The sequence below is a fragment of the Euphorbia lathyris genome, chromosome 3, assembly GCF_963576675.1.
Source record: "Euphorbia lathyris chromosome 3, ddEupLath1.1, whole genome shotgun sequence".
Lineage (NCBI taxonomy): Eukaryota > Viridiplantae > Streptophyta > Magnoliopsida > Malpighiales > Euphorbiaceae > Euphorbia > Euphorbia lathyris.
The window spans coordinates 72,996,026-73,014,981 of NC_088912.1; the positions used below are offsets into that span (position 1 = coordinate 72,996,026).

An 18,956-nucleotide genomic window follows, 5' to 3' on the forward strand; every position below is an offset into this window, starting at 1 on the left:
AAAATGATTCCGAGCAGCATTTGCTCGTGGCTTTCTTCTGACCGACCTTTTGGCCAGCATCCAAGGGCCAAAATTCTTCCCTTCACATTAACTCTCCTCAGCTCTACCTATAGTAGGCACCACGACCTCCTCAACCACTTTCCTTCTTTTAGGACAGCCATCATAAGTATGGCCAAACATACCACACTCATAGCAGATATTATGAATACCTTCGTATTCAATATGAAAGACCTTATTCTGAACGCAGAATTTAGACAGAAGAGGCTTAGCAAGATCAATGTCAATACAAACCCTGACAAACTTGCCTCTCACTGCCCCAACGGTAGTTTTGTCTACATGGTGAACTTTCCCAACAAGGCCACCAATCTTATTCAGAAATCTTTCGTTATAGTATTCAATGGGTAATCCTGGGAATCTAACCCAAGTAAGGATCCTATTCATAGAGCAATCATGAGGATTAAAATTTGGGACCCATGGCCTCAGCGCCAAAACATGATTGGAAATGATATAAGGTCCACCATTAACAACTGCATTAAAATCTTCTGCCCTTGTAAATTTAATGACATAATAGTCATTCTCAAGGTCCGTAATGGTAACCTTCCCTTTCTTCGCCCATTGTGACTGGATCCTCTGAGCAAAGTAATTAAAGCTAATCTTTTTCCCAAGCACAGTGAAAATTAAGGCTAATTTCCATTTCGCTCTGAGGATGCGTTTATCTTCAGAGGAAAGACGGATCACAGGACACAGCGGGTCCTCTTGTTCACCATCCTCAACATCAGAGTCGGAAAAGAATTCCTCAGACTCATCCTCGATAATGTCATCCTCAATCATGGGTTCTTCCTCGACCACCCCCAACACCTTATCTCTCCAGGAAAATTTCCCCAGGCCTATTCCAGGGTTGACAAAATCAACAGGATTAGTAATAGAACTTGAGACCATCTGACCCGCAGCCCCCTGGGCCAACGCCTCGCCCGACGAGGGTGCCTCAAATTCCCTAATCGCCCTAGAATCAATGGGCACCGTCGGGGCCCTCACCTGGGCAGCCTCCCTAACTGCCGGCTCCTTCACGGCACTGCTGCCTTTTGCTACAATAGTGCCAGGCTCCTTGCTGCCGCACTCCCCAGCCAGGGCGAAACCTGCCGCAGCGCATGCCACATCCGCACCAGGACCAGGGATCCCTGCTACAAACATACCCGAGCCGGAGCCCCACTCCTGCCCACCCACATCCGCTGCCGGAATTCCAAACAAACCAGCAATCAATTTTCCGCCTCCAACCAACCCGTGCGCCGCAGATGATACGATCCGATCCCAGCCACGCTCCGTATCACGGTTCCCTGCGCCATCAATAGCCGCTGCCGGATCCGGCCCCTCACCCTCCATACGCACTAGCCGATCCCGCTCCCTCGACCTATCACGAACCCGATCACCGCTAATCCTCCTATCACGCGGAGACACCTCCGATTTCCTTGCTTCCTCTGCCATCCTCCCATCCGGCTCAGGATCCACGTCCAGCCCCCTCCCCGCCGCTCGATCCGCCGCCTCCTTCGCCGATCGGCCGCCCGCGCCACCCAAAATCGAAATCGCCCTAGGTCTCGCCTTCTCACGCTCCTTCGCCATGACCGAATTCTTTTTTAGTCACGGGCTAGATATTACACTGTTAATTTCTGATTACAACCAATTACATTTTTATGTTATTTTTTAAATTACATTTACATATTTACATATTGACAAAACATATAACTAAAAATTAAACTGCAGCTGTGTAAAATGAACTTAAATATAAATTTAGTTCATATAATGTGAAATTAGTAAAAACGTAAAATTTTCATCATATGATTTATTGTTTCGATTTATGGAGCTGTGTTTTCGGGGAGGGACGGTGTTTTTTCGATATGTAAGAATAATTATTTTCAAGATAAAAATGTCATCGGTTGTAATTAGAACTTAACAGTGGAATTTGAAATGCCTTGTTTTGTAAATTAAACGATACTGCAAACCTTTATTTGCAAACTTTTAAACCACATGCCCCTCTTTACAAATTGGACAAACCACATGCATTATTTTTATATTTTTCCCTTTGTTGAAACCGATGTAGAGGTGGTGGTTTTAGATTTTAATCAACCTGCCTTCAGGTCTTATTACGACATTGTTCTTGATGATTGTAATAGATTGACTCATTCGTTTAATTATATTAGTATCATTTTTGCTAGTCGTTCTGCAAATAGTGTTGCCCATGAACTTGCAAGAGCATCATATTCTATATCAGGACTGATGGAGTGACATACTAGTCATCCATATTTCATTGTTCAAGTCTTGTATTCTGATTCTATTTAATGCATGGTATTTTCTTTTCAAAAAGAAAAAAAAAATATTAGAAAGAAAAACATTATTGGCTTCATTGTTAACTTTGATTCATTTAAAACTTTCAAGGAATTAAAGTATCATAATGTTTAATTTTGTATGTTTTTTTATATATCCCAGTCTATAATTTTTTCACACATTGAAACCATTTTGATTATTGAGAAATTATACTTTACGCCGTGCACACCACGTCAGAAACTGATGTGGTGTACCACGGCTAATAAAATCATGACAGATGTCATTAACTTTTGGATCTAAAAGTTAAAAGCTTATTTCACTTTCTCTTTGCGATCCATCCGTCCCCTTTTTAGGAACCACCGGCAACTCTGTCCACTATGACTTCCACCATTGCCCCGTTTGATCTCCTTACTCCGCCACCATCACTGATCTATTGCGGTAATAAAGAGAAGGGTTTGAATAGGGAAAAGATTCAACTACTTTCTACAAAACTCACTTCTTAACCTTAGTTTCAGTTTGGGTCTTCTAAAATTGAAAACCTAGAAGATTCAATCGATCAACCTCCTATTTGTTTCTCTAGTCTTTTTATGGTTTTTGTTAAAATTAACAATATGTAATTATTTATTTTTTTGATTTCCTTTTTGGGTTTTCTAATTCTATTTTCTTGTAATTCGATTAGGATTTTCAATTCTCTCCTTTATCAACTGAGCTATCCCGACCGTTGTTTACCTCATTTTACTAGTAAAAACAATTTGGCTTATGTCAATTAGAAAAAAGAAAGACGACAAAATATTCCAAAGTCTTACCTGAAATGTTTTGTATCTTCAGAAAATCTTCCTAAATTTCAATTGGAATAATGATTTGGAATGTTTAATAATTCCATTCCATCAATTCTTAATTTTTGACACTTTTTTCTCACAAAAGTTGCAAAAGTCCAGGGAATGAACAAAGAGAACGGTTTAAAAGATCTTGTGACCATTGACGTGGATGACTTAAACATTCAAAATTCGAATAATGATTCCTAAATTTCTTTTTCTTTTTCCTTTTTATTACAAATCAACTTCCAATGTAATAGCGTAACATGTACTCCCTGCCCCTAACCCTTGTTTTAATAGTAAAACAAACCAATTTGTATACTGTTTCAAAAAAAAAAAAAAAAAAACCAATTTGTATAGAATTTACCCAATACAATATAATATATTCTCATTTTGAGAATTAAATTCTAATTTCAAAACATAATAAAAAAAAAGCTTAAATTATTATGTTTTTCCACCTTATTTTAATTTTTAGTATTCGGATTAAATTTGAGATGCATGTAATCTGATAGTTTTTTTTTTTTTTTTTTGGGAAATTTATATAGAAATTTAGATTTGAAAAATTATTTACAACTATACATGTCAAGTACTAATTTAAATAATAACAAACTAAGAAAATAGTTGTTTTTCATATATTTTAATAATTATGTTTTATGAATTATGGGTCAAGTCTTGCTTGAAGTAGCACTAAACAAGTCTTCCATCGCCCCCGCTTTTCTCAATCCGGTAAGATAAGAAAGAAAGAGATAGATTCTAAAGCTCGTCAAAAGACTATCAGTTGATTCTCAAAGAGTCATAAGACATTTAAATAAAAGGTTAAGATATAAATTTTAGGGTTAAAATTTATGAATTGATGTCTAAAATTTATATGAATTAGGATATGAAATTATACTTTAATTGTGATATATAAAAAATAATGACATAATAAGAATTAAGTTTTGTAATATGATTTAACTATAATTTTATTCATATATGATTTTTATGTAAATAGCCCTTTTTTCAAAGGAAATTTTAGAATTTCATTTTTTCCAGATTTTTTTTTCATTTACAGTAAAATAAAAGGAAAAGAAAAAAAAAAGTGAAAAAATGTCTAGAAAGCTACACCAATATGCTGGAGAGAAGTTACAAATTACTATTTTTGAAAGTTACAATAGAAAAATGAGAAGAATGAATGTGATTTTTGTTAGTATCTCGGAGCACTTACTTCCTACAAACATAAATAGTGATATTGGGTGATTCCAAACACCAACCAATTCAACAATCTATCAAATCAGACTCAAATGTCTCAAAATATACTACATATCATAATGATCTTGAACTTTATTTAGTCAATTTAGTTTCCGTAACATTGATCTTATATCGAGTTAAGCTTTACTTAAAAACTCATTTACATCCTTGTGTAGTCTTTTTGCAATACTCTTTTTTAAAAACTGTATAGAACAAATACTTCCATGAAATTAATTTAATCCAAAGCAAAATCTAGTTATTTAAAACTGACAAACCACGCTATCATACCAGCTGCAAGGCTCCACTTGGGTTTCCTAATATTCCAGTTTCAACTACTTGAATTAGGCGTGTTTTGGTAACAACTGTTGGAAACCGATCCTCCCATTTACATTGCACAATCAAAAGAATTTCTTCAATTCATTCCTGGCATATATAATGTAATAAGAACTGGGGCTAATTTTCACTTACTGAATCTAGGAACATTTCAGCCAATGTCATTGCATCTATTGGCAGAGTCCCTGAACTCTTCGATGATTCAATACGTGCATTTGATGTGTTGAAATGATATGGCCTAGGGAATAGTTTGTCATAGCTACGACGATGAATGATCAATCTTCCATCAGGATTAGTCTGAGTCCACAAAGGTAAGTGGATCCTCAAAAGCTTTAACAACTCATCAAAGGCACCAGTAGCAGTCTCAGACATGAGTGCCTTGTCCATTTCTGGAATTCCAATATGCTGAACAGGCAATGCAATACGATCCGATAGTCCAGCATTTAGATCCAGACCAAGAGCAGGGCATCCTAATCTTTGATTTGGAGCACCTCCTGCCATAAAATCCATTGAAGCACCATGGATAGGACGAATCAATTGATCAACAGGGGAAATTGGTTTTCCTATGAATCCTGAAAGAATCGCAGACACCTTCTCATGCTGCAAAACAGTTAAACAATTTAAATACAATTTGTGGATGAAAATTATCAAACAGATGGTGTGCTAACTAACCTCTTCTTTCAGCTTAGCATTTTCCATCTGAAGTTTCTGCAAGCTTCGTTGACGTTCTTCCTTACCACATGGAGGACCGCCACAAGCTGGGCATATCACATTCTTCAGTGCCTCCATGATAGCCATGTTTTCGCATTGCAATCTTTCGTTTTCTGATGGAAGAACCGAATTGTCTGTTCTGTCACTTTGAGACTGCAGAGAAAATGAGAGAATAAATTTATTTGATAAAGAAGCAAGCAAAAGAAAAAGAATACCTTCGTTTGAGTTCTTTTATTCGGAAACCAAAACTTGATCTGTTTAGGCTCAAGGTTGAGATCATTGCTTAGCTGACGACTCTGGTTTTCATCAGGATGTGGACAATCCTTGAAAAATCTGTCATCAACGGAAATTTCCATTAATCATAATTTGAGAGGATTCATTCAAGTATTAAATTATTTTAAAGTATACAAACACTAATCAACATCGATTAAGGAGTATTAAAGTAAAATCATAACATCATGCATACAATTCTGATAAAAAATCAAATATTATGAACCAAAAACCTTTCAAATTCAAAATAAACCAATGAAATACAAAAGAGAGAGAGAGAGAGAGAGTTATACGCTTCAAGCTGCTGAGTTTGGCGATTGGTATGGCGATGATAAGCTTTTTTCCGCTTTTTAGATTTAGAAGCTTCTTGTTGTTCATCACCATCACCATCACCAGAAGCACCCATTTCCATCTCCATTCCCTTCTCTTAACAATAAACAGATTATAGAAGATGCAAGAGTTTTGTTATTCCAATACGTAAACCGCAGATGCTTTAAATAGCCCTGCAAAAACAGAAAAGCTGAAAGAAAGCTAATTTCTCCCATAAACTAAGGGAAGGGGATTACAAACAAATGACCCAGTCTAATTAATAACAAAAACTCCATGATGTTACTAAAAAAAAGGACCCTATTATTGAGTAAAATGACTTATTCAAAAATACAAACAACAAACTCTCCCCTAAACTCCATGATGTTACTAAAAAAAAAAGACCCTATTATTAGGGTCCGTTTGTTTTATCTACTGTTTGTTTTATCTGCTGTTTCTCTATCTAATCCCAAACCCCAGTTTACGTTACACAAGCTTCATCCCTCTCATCCCTCTCTATCTCCATGGTTGATTTGAACATGCAATCACTAGGTGAGCTCGAAACACGGTACTGGTAAGCCATAATTCATCCCAGCCCGGCCCGAGCCCGAGACATATTTACTACGGGCTGGGCTGGGCTTGGACATGAGTTTTTTTTGAAAAGCCCGGTATGGCCCGGCCCGAACCCGGCCCGGCCCAGCCCATGAAAGAATGAGTCATTACAGCCATTCTCAAGCACCACAAGATAGATCTTGAAGGTGAGAAGGCTGGGGAAGGCACGAAGATCACTGTTGTGTCTCTAGACTCTTGCACACAAGGTCGATTTGTTAGTTTAGGCATTCTTTGTGAATATTCCTTTGTTTATATCATTTATACTTCTTTATATAGCTGTTTATATATATTTGTTTATTTTCATACTTGCATACACAAATACCTGTTGATATACTATCACTTCATTTCTGTAACATTACTTGTACTTATAAAATCGTTCTTCCAGCAATCATGGACAACAGAGCTCCAAATCCGTCCATAAACGATCTTAACACACAGCTGTTTGCTGTTTGCTGTTTCCTGTTACGGTTTGCTGTTTGCTGTTTGAAAAGGCTGCTGTTCCAAAAAGCAGGGATTCCCTGCTTTTATAAAAAGCTACTTTTCGGTTATAAAAGGCAAACAAGAGGTGTCTAACCAAACACCTTAAACTCTCCTTTTCAAAGTGAAAAGGCAAACAGGAGGTCGAAAAGCAGCTACCAAACACCCCCTAAACATATCTACTACATATTAGCTTATACCATGACTACTTTTCTGACACCAAATACTTCACCTGAGTTTCTCCGAACTGATCAAGCTGAAAGGTTTAGTCATAATATAAGCTCCTTCTTCTCTGCTATCACAATCCTCCGTATTGATTTACCATCACTAGTGAGAAATCTAAAAATAAAAATAAAAAAAATAAAAGGCATGTTTTTTTCAGCTATTAACTAATAGCTGTTGCGATTTCTGTTATCTGTTTGTTTGTAGTTTCAGTAATCTGTTAACTAATTCTTATTAGCTGTTTAATTATCAGTGTTTAGTGAAATTATATAAAATTATTGTTATTCAGATTTAAAATGTTTAATATGGACATGTTTTAAATTAATCGATAAATTATAAAAATGATAAGATGAAAAAATGCTTGTAACGTTTACAACCATGAGCAATTTTATTCTTAACTTCTAAAATGGTACAATTTTACACATAACGTTGACAGTTAAGAACAATTGGCAAGTTGAGTCAATTTTAGACATTATTATAAAATACAAATATTTTATTTCTTATTCTATACCAATTGCACATCTAGTCTGTTCTGAAAAAAAAACATTCATATTTTTTGTGATTTAATAATAAAATTAAAAATTAATATTTATAAATTCGGAGAAATATTTGAATTTTTTTTATCCAACTCATACAAAAGACAATATATATATTTTAAATTTCACGTCTAATCATATGTTTATGATCTGTTACTAATAATGATGATAAAATAATAGTGTAGAAGACAATGTTCATGACCAAAAAGACAATTGGATGAGTTATTTCTCAAATTGACCAAACTTGTCAATGTTAGAGGTAAAATTGCTCCTGATTGCAAACGCTAGGGGTATAATTGCACAATTTTAGACGTTAAAGGTGAAATTGCTCCTAGCTATAAAGGTTAGGGGATATTTTTGCACCTTATCATATTATAAATAAAAAATGTGTTGCACAAGTCAATAAAAATAATCTATAAAAAATAAAAAATAAAAAAAATTATTGAACGCAATGAAATCTTGTTTTTCCGGTAATTATGTTATAGAAATATAAATAATGTTAAAGAAGAAACATATTTTGTGAAAATAAGAAGGGTAATTTTGCCAATAATAAATAACTATAAACAGTTGTTTATGAAAAGCTCTAAAACGCTACAGTTTTCAGAGAAAATGCTAAACGATGCGGTTATATAAACCTAACCAAACGTTATATTTCTTACGGTTTGGAATGAAACGCTAAACTCTCTTCCGAAAAGCCGAAACAAATACCCTCGAAATCGTAGGTCAATATGCTTGCTTCTTCCATGAAATACTAAGAGGGTGTTTGTTTCAGCTTTTCGGATGAGCGTTTAGCGTTTCACTCCAAACCGCAGGAAAAATAGCGTTTTGCTAGGTTTATATAACCGCAGCGTTTAGCATTTTCTCCGGAAACTGTAGCGTTTTGGAGCGTTTCACGAAAAGCTCCTATTTGGAGCTTTTCATAAACAGTTGTTTGTAGTTAGTTGTTATTGACAGAATTATCCTTCTTATTTCCACAAAATATGTTTATTCTTTAACATTATTTATATTTCTACAACATAATTACCGGAAAAACAATGTTTTCTTGCATTTAATAAATTTTTTTATATAGATTATTTTTATCAATTTGTGTAACACATTTTTTATTTTATAATAGGATAAGGTGCAAAAATACCCACAATTTTTATAGCCAGGACCAATTTTACTCTTAACGTCTAAAATGGTACAATTATATCCCTAATTTTGGTAGCCAAAAGCAATTTTACCCATAATATTGACAAGTTGGGTCAATTTGAGAAATAATTTATCAAACTGTCTTCTTGGTCATGAATATTATCATCTACACTTCACATGTGCATCATTTTATCATCGTTAGTAACAGATCACCAACATATGATTAAACGTAAAAAAAATTAAGAAAATAAAAAAAATATATTAACTTTTGTACGAGTTGGACAAAAAAAATTCCAATATTTCATCGAATTTATAAATATTAATTTTCAATTTTATTATTAAATCATAAAAAATATGAAATCTCTTTTTTAGAACCAACGGTATGTGCAATTGGTATATAATAAGAAATAAAATATCTATGTTTTCTAATAATATCTGAAATCGATCCAACTTGCCAATGTTAGGGGTAAAATTGCTCTTAGCTGGCAACATTATAAGTAAAATTGCACCATTTTAGACATTAGGAGTAAAATTATTCCTAGTTGTAAACGTTATGAGAATTTTTTCACATTTTTCCTTTTATAATTTCATCGTTGATTAATTTAAAACATGTCCATTTTAGACATTTTAAATCTGAACAGCAACAGTTCAATATAATTTTACCAAACACTAGTAATTAAACAGCTAATAACAAACAGCTAACAGCTTACTGCAACTGCAAACAGCTAACAGCAACCGCAACAGCTATTAGCTAACAGCTGAACCAAACAGGCCCTAAGACTTGACTATCCTTTTCTATTTGTTTTTCTAAGGTGTGTTTGGTTGATGTAAAGGATTAGTCGGCTCCAGGGGCAGGCCGCATAGGGTCTCTGATTTACGGGGGCCTCCGATCGGAATTTGTTTCAAATTTGATAATTATAAAGACTACTATGGTTAAAAATTATATAGACTTTGATTTACAAAAAAAATGTAGTACTAGATTGAATGGTAAAGCCATAGTGGATGTGTTTGTGAGAGTGAGAGTTCGATTTCTTGGATTTGCTTGTGTTTTGGTTCTCATTTCTTTTATTCCTGATTTTTTTCATTATTCCTGATTTTCTTAATAATATGAAGAATAATATGTTTCTTATTATATTATTATTATATAATTTTAATAATTATTTTTTTATATATAATGATTAAATTTCTTCAAGTGGATGCTAGCTGCAATCCATATATTTTTTCTCTCTCTCTACCGATAGGTCCGCATATAAGTCCGGAAACCAACCAAAAGATCCATGTCTGACTTGAATAAGTTGTTATACCCTTTTGCATAACTTTTCACAAGGAATTCTTCTAAATTGTCATTTCTGGTTGTTTGACCCTTGGAAGGATGCAAACGTTGTCTTCCACGAGCTTTTCCGTGAATGTACTTTCTCTCAATCTTTCCATATTGCTCGTATCAATTAACCCAACCTCTTCCCTTCCCTTTCCTCTGTTCTTAATGTGCCTAAGTTTGCATTCAATCTGATTTCTGTGAATACGCTTACTCATTCACTTAACTATTAGATCTTATTTTTCCCTGATCCTTGTTTGTTTCAGGATCTTATGACGAAGCAGATTATTGGTAGCAAGGTTGTGAAAAACACTAGGCGCTAGTCGGACGGACATGCCCCTCGAGGATTAATCGGGGATTAATCGGATTTGTATTTTTATATTTTTTTTATTTATTAATCAATAAATTATTATATAAATTCAATTAAAATATGTAATATACTATCTAAAAATAATAATATAAAATTATTTAATATAGAAAAACACGTATATTTATAACATATATCTTTAAAATTATGCAAACATCAACATTTCAACAATAATATCATTTAAACAATTTGAAAGTGAATTATAATAAAGTAAAAAAATAAATTCATAATTAAAAATGCTTTTGTTCATTGTCGCTTAAGCAGTTTAGGTGGAGCCCAAGCGGATGAAAATCGCCTAGGAGTCAATAAAACACCTAGAGGGACTAATCATAGAAAATCAGGGCGGATTCTCGATTTCGAACGCCTAGGCGGTCCAGGCGGCCTTCGTTTCAAATAGTGATTGGTAGTGGATGAGAATTTGGCGGTCTTCACATCTTGGATACAACTGTTAGAAGACATGTTTTTTGTTCTAATGTATCAATACCTTTTGTTGAACATTATCGGTTGGGACATCCTTCTCTACCTCTGTAGAAGAATTATTCCCCGGTTTCAGAATTTGTCTAGCTTAGATTGTGAGTCGTTTCAGTTTGGTAAACATCACAGTTTGTCTTCCTCCCCCCGAGTCAATAAAAGGTCAAAATTTCCATTGAAATAGTTTAGTTTGATGTTTGGGGTTCTTGTTCGGTTGTGTCGAAATTGGGTTTAAGATATTTTGTAACTTGTGTGGATGATTGGTTATATTTAACAAATAAAAAAAATCGTTATGAATTATTCACTCATTTTATTGTTTTCTGTGCTGAGATTATAGCTCAATTTAATGTTTGAGTTCATACACTACAAAGTGATAATGCTAATAATACTTTTCTAGACCTTTTCAAAATTTGATGATCCAGAATGGTATCCATCATCAATCTTCTAGTGTTGATACACCATCCAAAAATGGTGTAGTTGAAGACAAGAATTGTTATCTTCTTAAAACTACTAGAGCTCTTTGGAATATTTTTTGATCAAACACGTGTTCCAAAACACTTTTTGGCTGATGTGGTCTCTATGGAATACTTTCTGATCAACCATGTGCCTTCCTATGTGTTACAAGGTGAGACTCCTTGCAGTACCATCTTTCCTAACAAACCTTATTTCATGTTCCACCTCGTACTTTTGGGAGTATTTGCTTTGTTTGGGATGTTCATCCACAAGTCACTAAACTAGATCTAAAATCACTTAAATGTGTCTTCCTTGGGTACTGTAGTCTTCAAAAAAGGATATCGTTTCTTTTCTCCATCTCTTAGTAAATATCATGTGTCTTCTGGTGTTACGTTTATGGAACATCTTCTATTCTTTCATATGTCTTCTTATATATCCACTTCTGATGATGCATTGGTCTATCAAATTCACCATGATTCGCCTCTCTAGCCCTCTAAGCCACATATTACTCAGGTATATTTAAGACAATAAAAACCTCGTGCTTCAATCTAGTACCAATTTATGTAGATCCTTCTTCTGATTCAAGTCGAGCTAGTGATGACCTTCCTATTGCCCTTCGTAAAGGAGAAGGATCTTGCTTTTATCCTATTTATGCTTTTGTTTCCAATGAAAACTTATCCTTTCTTTCACCGTCTTTTAATGTTTCACTCGATTCTACTATTGTTCCTAAATCTCGGAGGCCTTATCCCATCCGGGATGGCGCAATGTAATGGTAGATGAAAATCTAGAGCTAAGCCATTAAGTGAACCTATTACTCTGAATTCGCATCTCCCATACAGTTGTAGACATTAGTATAGATAGTAGTTAGCATTTATATTCTTTTCCTAGTTAGACTCTAACTCTCTATATAAATACATATAACTTTTTCATAATCAATAATATTGAAAATTCTCTCAACCTGTTGTGTGTTTGATTGCAAAAACCAATAAAAATAACAAAAGATAATTAACTCGGCAACAAATGATCAAATATTGGTATAATTTGGGGTGAAATCATTATTTATGTCAACAACCAAAGGATAGAAGGTCCAATCAAACTCAGATATTAGTTACAAAAACCTGACAAGAAATATTATATGATGACAATATGGAGAAACCAAAAATAATTCATTAAATTAATCTCCTTCTAAACAGATAAAAGCTCATACGAAGCCAGAACTAATTAAGCATCATTCAAGTACCAAAAGAAGGGTTTCATTTCAAACAAACAAGCAATCATATCAATCTATGGCTTCCATACATTGGACTGAAACTTCATGATTGGATTCTAGGAATTTTTTGATCTCTCAGGATTTCGATTATGCTTAATGGTTGTGTCGGAGAAAGACAGTTTATATAGGCACAACTTCTCCCTGTAAAGCGAAGACAGGGATGAGATTGGAAGGAAGCAGGAATCCCTGAGTTTGAGAAGAAGCAAAAGCCTGATTCTTTGAGAATGATGACATGACAAATGCAGAAGATCTAAATGGATGTCTGAAGCACTAATGTTGAGCTTCCAGCCTAATCGTTCACCATATATCCCTAATGGAAGCTATTAATTCTGATGTCCATGATTTGGAGAATCACTTGCTTCATTTCCTATCAAACCCCATCAAGCACTGAAGTAAGTCTTGTTTGTATGCCATTTCTTGATTCTCTTGCTGCTTAATTATTGCGTTTTTTACATGGTGTAAATATCTATTGTATCTGTGATTTTGTGATACAGAGGTTGTTTTGATGTTCCAAGTTGGAAAATACTGGCCTAATAGAATCGGATTCTGAGCACCAGTTTTAAACAAAGAGTTGCTTGTTGCAATTCAAAGTATGAAATTTTAGAGTTCTGCTAAACAACAAAAGAACAAATTTTGCATGTTCCTTTCTTATTTTACCTGGTGTGTGATGTTAACACTTAATATGGTTACTTGAAGGCAATAACTGTTGGACATGTACATTTTTGTAAATCAGAATGATGTTTCCCTGTGTTCATATAGAAGAAAAATGTTCAATCCAAATCAGAGCAATTCAAAGCAACCTTAATTTTCTGAACAGTAGAACTGATAAGAGTATTAACAGTTGCAATGGATTCCATATTGAGGTCCTCGGACTCCGAGGAAGAAGAACAACTTGGGGCGGGTACCAACATTTGTAATGCAACTGTAAGAAGCGAACCGCCCTGTCTCAATGCACCACTTCCATTTCGTAGCTGTGGACGGCCATCTCCGGATATAACAAAACCAGATGGAAGGATTGGTATGATGGATGGATCCTGATCACCTGTTAATAATAGTTGCATTGTTGGCAGACCAACTGGAGCATATACTACTAAGGACCCTAAATCATCTGTGCAGCTTTCTTGAAGCATCACCATGTTGTTCTCTGTTGGGATATAAGGCTCCATTGCCTATATAAGAAGACTCCAATTTTAGACTCTGACTCGAGTTTAAGAGGGAGTAGCTTCTAATCACTCCAATAGTAAGTAAGCTATTGTTTGAATAAAGAGGAGAAAAAATATGTAGTTACCCGAATAATGGAAATGCGGTTCCCTTGATGAGCACCGATTGAGATGTGTGCAAGCTCATGGACAGGGTTTCCATTGGAGAGTATGTCCCACTGTTAGTTAACACATGGAAAGGAAATATCATTGGTGTAATCCTTTATGTTCTCAGACAGACACAAACATATGGATATGATAATGTCCAAATTGATTATAGGATGCAGAATACCTGAATTCGTGTTTTCTCGTCCTTGAAGAAACTGAAAACACTCAGAGGTGGGAGTGGAAGCCATAGAGAAGTAGCAGCACTCACAATGATGCCAACAGGCTGGCCTGATTCGCAGCTTCTACGGACAGATACTCGAACACCGCTATTGTTTGCTTCAGACATTTGAGGAAAATCCAACTTCCCTGACATGCTCAACATTGCACAGAAATCCCTCACCATCCTTTGAGATAGTTTCATTATGCTTCTCTTACCTTGAGGGGAACTAACAACTGAACCATATATAGGCGCAATCTATTAAATTTAAAGCCAAATCGCAAATTAAAGAACCCAAAGGAAAAGAAATGACAGAGAATTAAGTTTGATAAACCTCCAATTTCTGTGGTAGGTGATGTTTCCAGAAATGAGAAAGCTAATCTTTCACACATCCTCTCAAGGGTAACAATCCATCTTTCAGCTCCATATGCAGCCTTACCACAGATTAGATCTCTGTAGAGTCTATGAGTTTGAATTTTGTCATCTACTTCCACATGCTCTACCCAAGTTACCTGTCATATATTTTAATGGGTTATTGCAATCAAAAGAAAAAGTTTAAGGCATATATGTATGATAGATGCTTCTTAAACTCAATCGCCTAAATATCAATTTATGTCTTTCATTAGCCATTAATCAATTCATACAACTTTTTCTCCAATCAATTCATACATGCTGAAGAATTTCATTGGAACAAACAGTGGATGCTTTTCAATTTCTCTTTGACTAATCAATTCGTGCCATGTATCGAAATTATCAATCATTTCACTAAAGTTAGAGTGTGTGTAAGGCTAATCACTAGGGTCATTAAACATGTTCAACCAAGGCATTCATGTTAGACATTTCTTAATTAGCTCAATCAATTCCTGTCACACATCACAATAACAATATCAGACAATATGTACTTAACTTCCATTTAGCGAACACGTATTGTAATGTGCCTCCCGAATTTGTCATTCTAACTATCTCTACATTCCAAAGTAATTGACCGTGCCTGACAAAGAAATGGAGTTATATACCTTGGAGCACCCATTTGGCATTTCCTGGATCATGCATCCAGATGGAAGCTTCCAAGCACGGGAAGGCAAGTTTGTTTCTTGAAAGCAGTCATAGGATATATCCGCAATCACCCACGAGCCACGTTCAGCTTGCTGACAAAGGCGAAGGAAGTAGAACTCTCGAGGTGGAACCAAAGGTGAAAGTATGTGCTGCTGTTCATACATCTGCATTTTGCTTATATTAGCTTAATTAAAAATAAAAAATAAATAAGAAAACTGACGAAACCACACTATCATACCAGCAGCAAGGCTCCATTTGGGTTTCCTAAAGCTCCAGTTTCAACAACTTGAATTAGGCGTGCTTTGGTAACAACTGTTGGATACAGATCCGCCCATTTACTCTGCACAATCGAAAGGAATTTCTTCAATTCATTCCTAGCATGTATAATGTAATGAGAACTGGGGCTAATTCTCACTTACTGGATCTAGGAACATTTCAACCAATGTCAGCGCATCTAATGGCACAGTCCCTGAACTCTTCGATGATTCAATACGTGCATTTGATGTGTTGAAATGATATGGCCTAGGGAACAGTTTGTCATAGCTATGACGATGAATGGTCAATCTTCCATCAGGATTAGTCTGAGTCCACAAAGGAAAGTGGATCCGCATAAGCTTTAACAACTCATCACAGGCACCAGTAGCGGTCTCAGACATGAGTGCCTTGTCCATTTCTGGAATTCCAATATGCTGGACAGGCAATGAAATACCATCCGACAGTCCAGCATTTAGATCCAGACCAAGAGCAGGGCATCCTAATCTTTGATTTGGAGCATCTGCTGCCATAATATCCATTGAAGCACCATGGATAGGACGAATCAATTGATCAACAGGGGAAATTGGTTTTCCTATGAATCCGGAAAGAAGTGCAGACACCTTTTCATGCTGCAAAACAGTTAAACAAGTTAAATACAATTTGTGGATGAAAATTATCAAACAGATGGTGTGCTAACTAACCTCTTCTTTCAGCTTAGCATTTTCCATCTGAAGTTTCTGCAAGCTTCGTTGACGTTCGTCCTTACCACATGGAGGACCTCCACAAGCTGGGCATATCACATTCTTCAATGCCTCCATGATAGCCATGTTTTCGCATTGCATTCTTTCGTTTTCTGATCGAAGAACCGAATTGTCTGCTCTGTCACTTTGAGACTGCACAGAGAAAATGGGAGAATGAATTTATTTGATAAATGATAAAGAAGCAATCAAAAGAAAAAGAAGATACCTTCGTTTGAGTTCTTTTATTCTGAAACCAGAACTTGACCTGTTTGGGCTCCAGGTTCAGATCATTACTTAGCTGACGCCTCTGGTTTTCATCTGGATGTGGACAATCCTTGAAAAATCTGTCATCAATGGAAATTTCCATTAATCATATTTTGAGAGGATCCATTCAAGTATACAAACACTAATCAAATATCATAACGTGATGCATACAATTCTGATAAAATCAAATATCATAACGTAATGCATACAATTCTGATAAAATCAAATATCATGAACCAAAAACCTTTCAAAATCAAAATCAAATATTAGAAGAGAGAGAGTTTTACGCTTCAAGCAGCTGAGTTTGGTGATTGGTATGGCGATGATAAGGTTTCTTCCCACCACCACCAGAACCAGAAGCAGAACCACCCATCTCCATTCCCTTCTTCACCAAAAATCAATCAAATATTATTTTCGTTTATTGTTTAGGGTTAAGGTTTCTCATTGTGAATGACATATATACTGTGAATGAAAACATGAACCAAATCAAAGACAACTAAGATTTGATATCTCAATTGCTGTTTTTCCCCTTTTGGATTCTGCATCAGATTTTTTATTTTTTTCTTCATACAAAAAAAACCCAATATGCATACCTATCATCACTCCATAAATATTAATTGGCTTTATACATCATTTGCCCCTCAACTTCTCCACAATGCTTGATTGGTCCTTCAACTTTCAAAATGTTCCGATAGCTCCCTCAACTTGCTTAAAATGTTGAGTTATCGCCCTAAACTTGCGTAAAATGTAATCAATCAACCACTCGATTACAAAAAAAAATAAACTGTAGGCGGAAGGTGTGTGTTGCATACGTCTTAGAATATTATTACATAATTCACAGAATAGATTAAATAAAATGTTCTTATTAGTGCAACTGTAAAACTTATCTTTTCTAATACTAGAACATCCCGACCTTGGTTGTTTTATTTTTTTTAAGACATGTAAAATACATTTTTCGTATTTAACTTACTTTTTTTTGTAAACGAGTGATTGATTGATTAGATTTTACACAAGTTTATGGGGGCTAATTGGATATTTTATGCAAATTGAGGGGGCTATTGGAACACTTTGAAAGTTCATGGGGTCAATCAAACTTTTTGGACAAGTTCAGGAGGCAAATGATGTATTAAGTCATATTAATTTTATTAGTACAAAACGTAACCTCCAGAGGTTGGCGGCCGGCTCCGACGACGGGAATCTCTCCATCTTCGACCCGCGAGAGCCAGCTTCTTCATCTTTCACTTGTAATCATTGATACTGGGCTTTTCATTGAGTCGTTTGATGAAGAAACACGCCCAGCAACAAATCAATTGAATTTCATCTTTTTTTCTAAATCTAATCTTAGCTGACTTACTACCATCTTTGTTAATTATGTTATCACAAATGATTATATACAGTTGAATTGATAAATGAAGAAAGCAGTTAAAAATCAAACAAACCCAATACCATAAATGAATTTACCCAGAGAAAAAAAAGGGTAGACAACATATAATACAGGGCAAACCCAGAGAATAAGCTGAATCATTAAACTAGACTAACCCAGATGCAAAAAAAAAACGCCCAAATTCAGCAATCAAACAGTGCAAAATCCACAAAATGCAAAGAAAAAAAGGCAATCAAGCACCTTAGGATTAATGGTAGCAAGAGAAACATGAGGAGCCATGGAGGAGGAAGGAGGAGGAGGAGAAGAAGACAAGAAACGCGAAAGGGAAGAGGAAAAAGGACAGAGCAAGATATGATCTTGATGGTGGTGGTGATAAAGATGTGAATGGGTGAGATGGAAATTAACTGAAGAAGATCATCAATGTTTACAACTCGCAGGAATAGGTTGAACGTCAATCCATTGATCTTTTTATTTTCTTATGTTGAATTGATTTAGAGAGAGAAAAATTAAAAGAGAAGAGAAAAAAAAAATAATTAAAGAGAGATGGAGAGGAATGTGTATTTGATTTTTATTTTTAATTTTGGGGTTTTTTTTTGTGATAATTAGATAATAACGGGTGTTAATTTATAAAATAAATAAATATAAGGACCAAATTAATTATTTTTCTTTTGACTTTTAACACCGTTAGTCAATTTTGTATGTGTTTACTAACGGAATAAAGTACATGGTACCACTTTGCAAACTTTTAAACCGCATGGGTGCAGTTCGAAAATGGGCCAAACCACAAGGTTTATTTTTGTACTTTTCCCTATTTTTTATTCCAAATTTCTCCCTCCCATATTTATAATTCATCTGTGTCACATTTCACGTAAAAAAAACAAAAAATGTGCAATACGGT

General features: G+C 35.1%; 2 protein-coding genes across 5 annotated transcripts; both read right to left on the minus strand.

The window, feature by feature from the left end:
- Window positions 1-4,268: 4,268 nt before the first annotated feature.
- Window positions 4,269-6,248, minus strand: LOC136223928 (homeobox-leucine zipper protein HDG11-like). Its single transcript, XM_066012105.1, has 4 exons — window positions 5,969-6,248; window positions 5,621-5,738; window positions 5,367-5,558; window positions 4,269-5,294 (listed from the first exon to the last, which is right to left on the minus strand). Exons 1-4 carry the CDS (start codon window positions 6,091-6,093, stop codon window positions 4,815-4,817), a joined length of 915 nt encoding a protein of 304 aa, XP_065868177.1. The 5' UTR covers window positions 6,094-6,248; the 3' UTR covers window positions 4,269-4,814.
- A 7,199-nt stretch (window positions 6,249-13,447) lies between these two features.
- On the minus strand, window positions 13,448-18,542 carry LOC136224386 (homeobox-leucine zipper protein ROC8-like). Of its 4 annotated transcripts, XM_066012714.1 has the most exons (12): window positions 18,299-18,541; window positions 17,268-17,404; window positions 16,962-17,056; window positions 16,637-16,754; window positions 16,372-16,563; window positions 15,835-16,299; window positions 15,654-15,755; window positions 15,376-15,579; window positions 14,694-14,871; window positions 14,327-14,595; window positions 14,124-14,213; window positions 13,448-14,004 (listed from the first exon to the last, which is right to left on the minus strand). In XM_066012714.1, exons 3-12 carry the CDS (start codon window positions 17,051-17,053, stop codon window positions 13,606-13,608), a joined length of 2,109 nt encoding a protein of 702 aa, XP_065868786.1. In that variant the 5' UTR covers window positions 17,054-17,056; window positions 17,268-17,404; window positions 18,299-18,541; the 3' UTR covers window positions 13,448-13,605. The 4 variants fall into 4 exon arrangements, with proteins under 4 accessions (XP_065868786.1, XP_065868785.1, XP_065868784.1 ...); XM_066012713.1 differs by lacking the exon at window positions 17,268-17,404 and having other exon boundaries at window positions 18,299-18,542; XM_066012712.1 differs by lacking the exon at window positions 17,268-17,404 and having other exon boundaries at window positions 16,962-17,059; window positions 18,299-18,542.
- Between the last annotated feature and the right edge of the window lie 414 nt (window positions 18,543-18,956).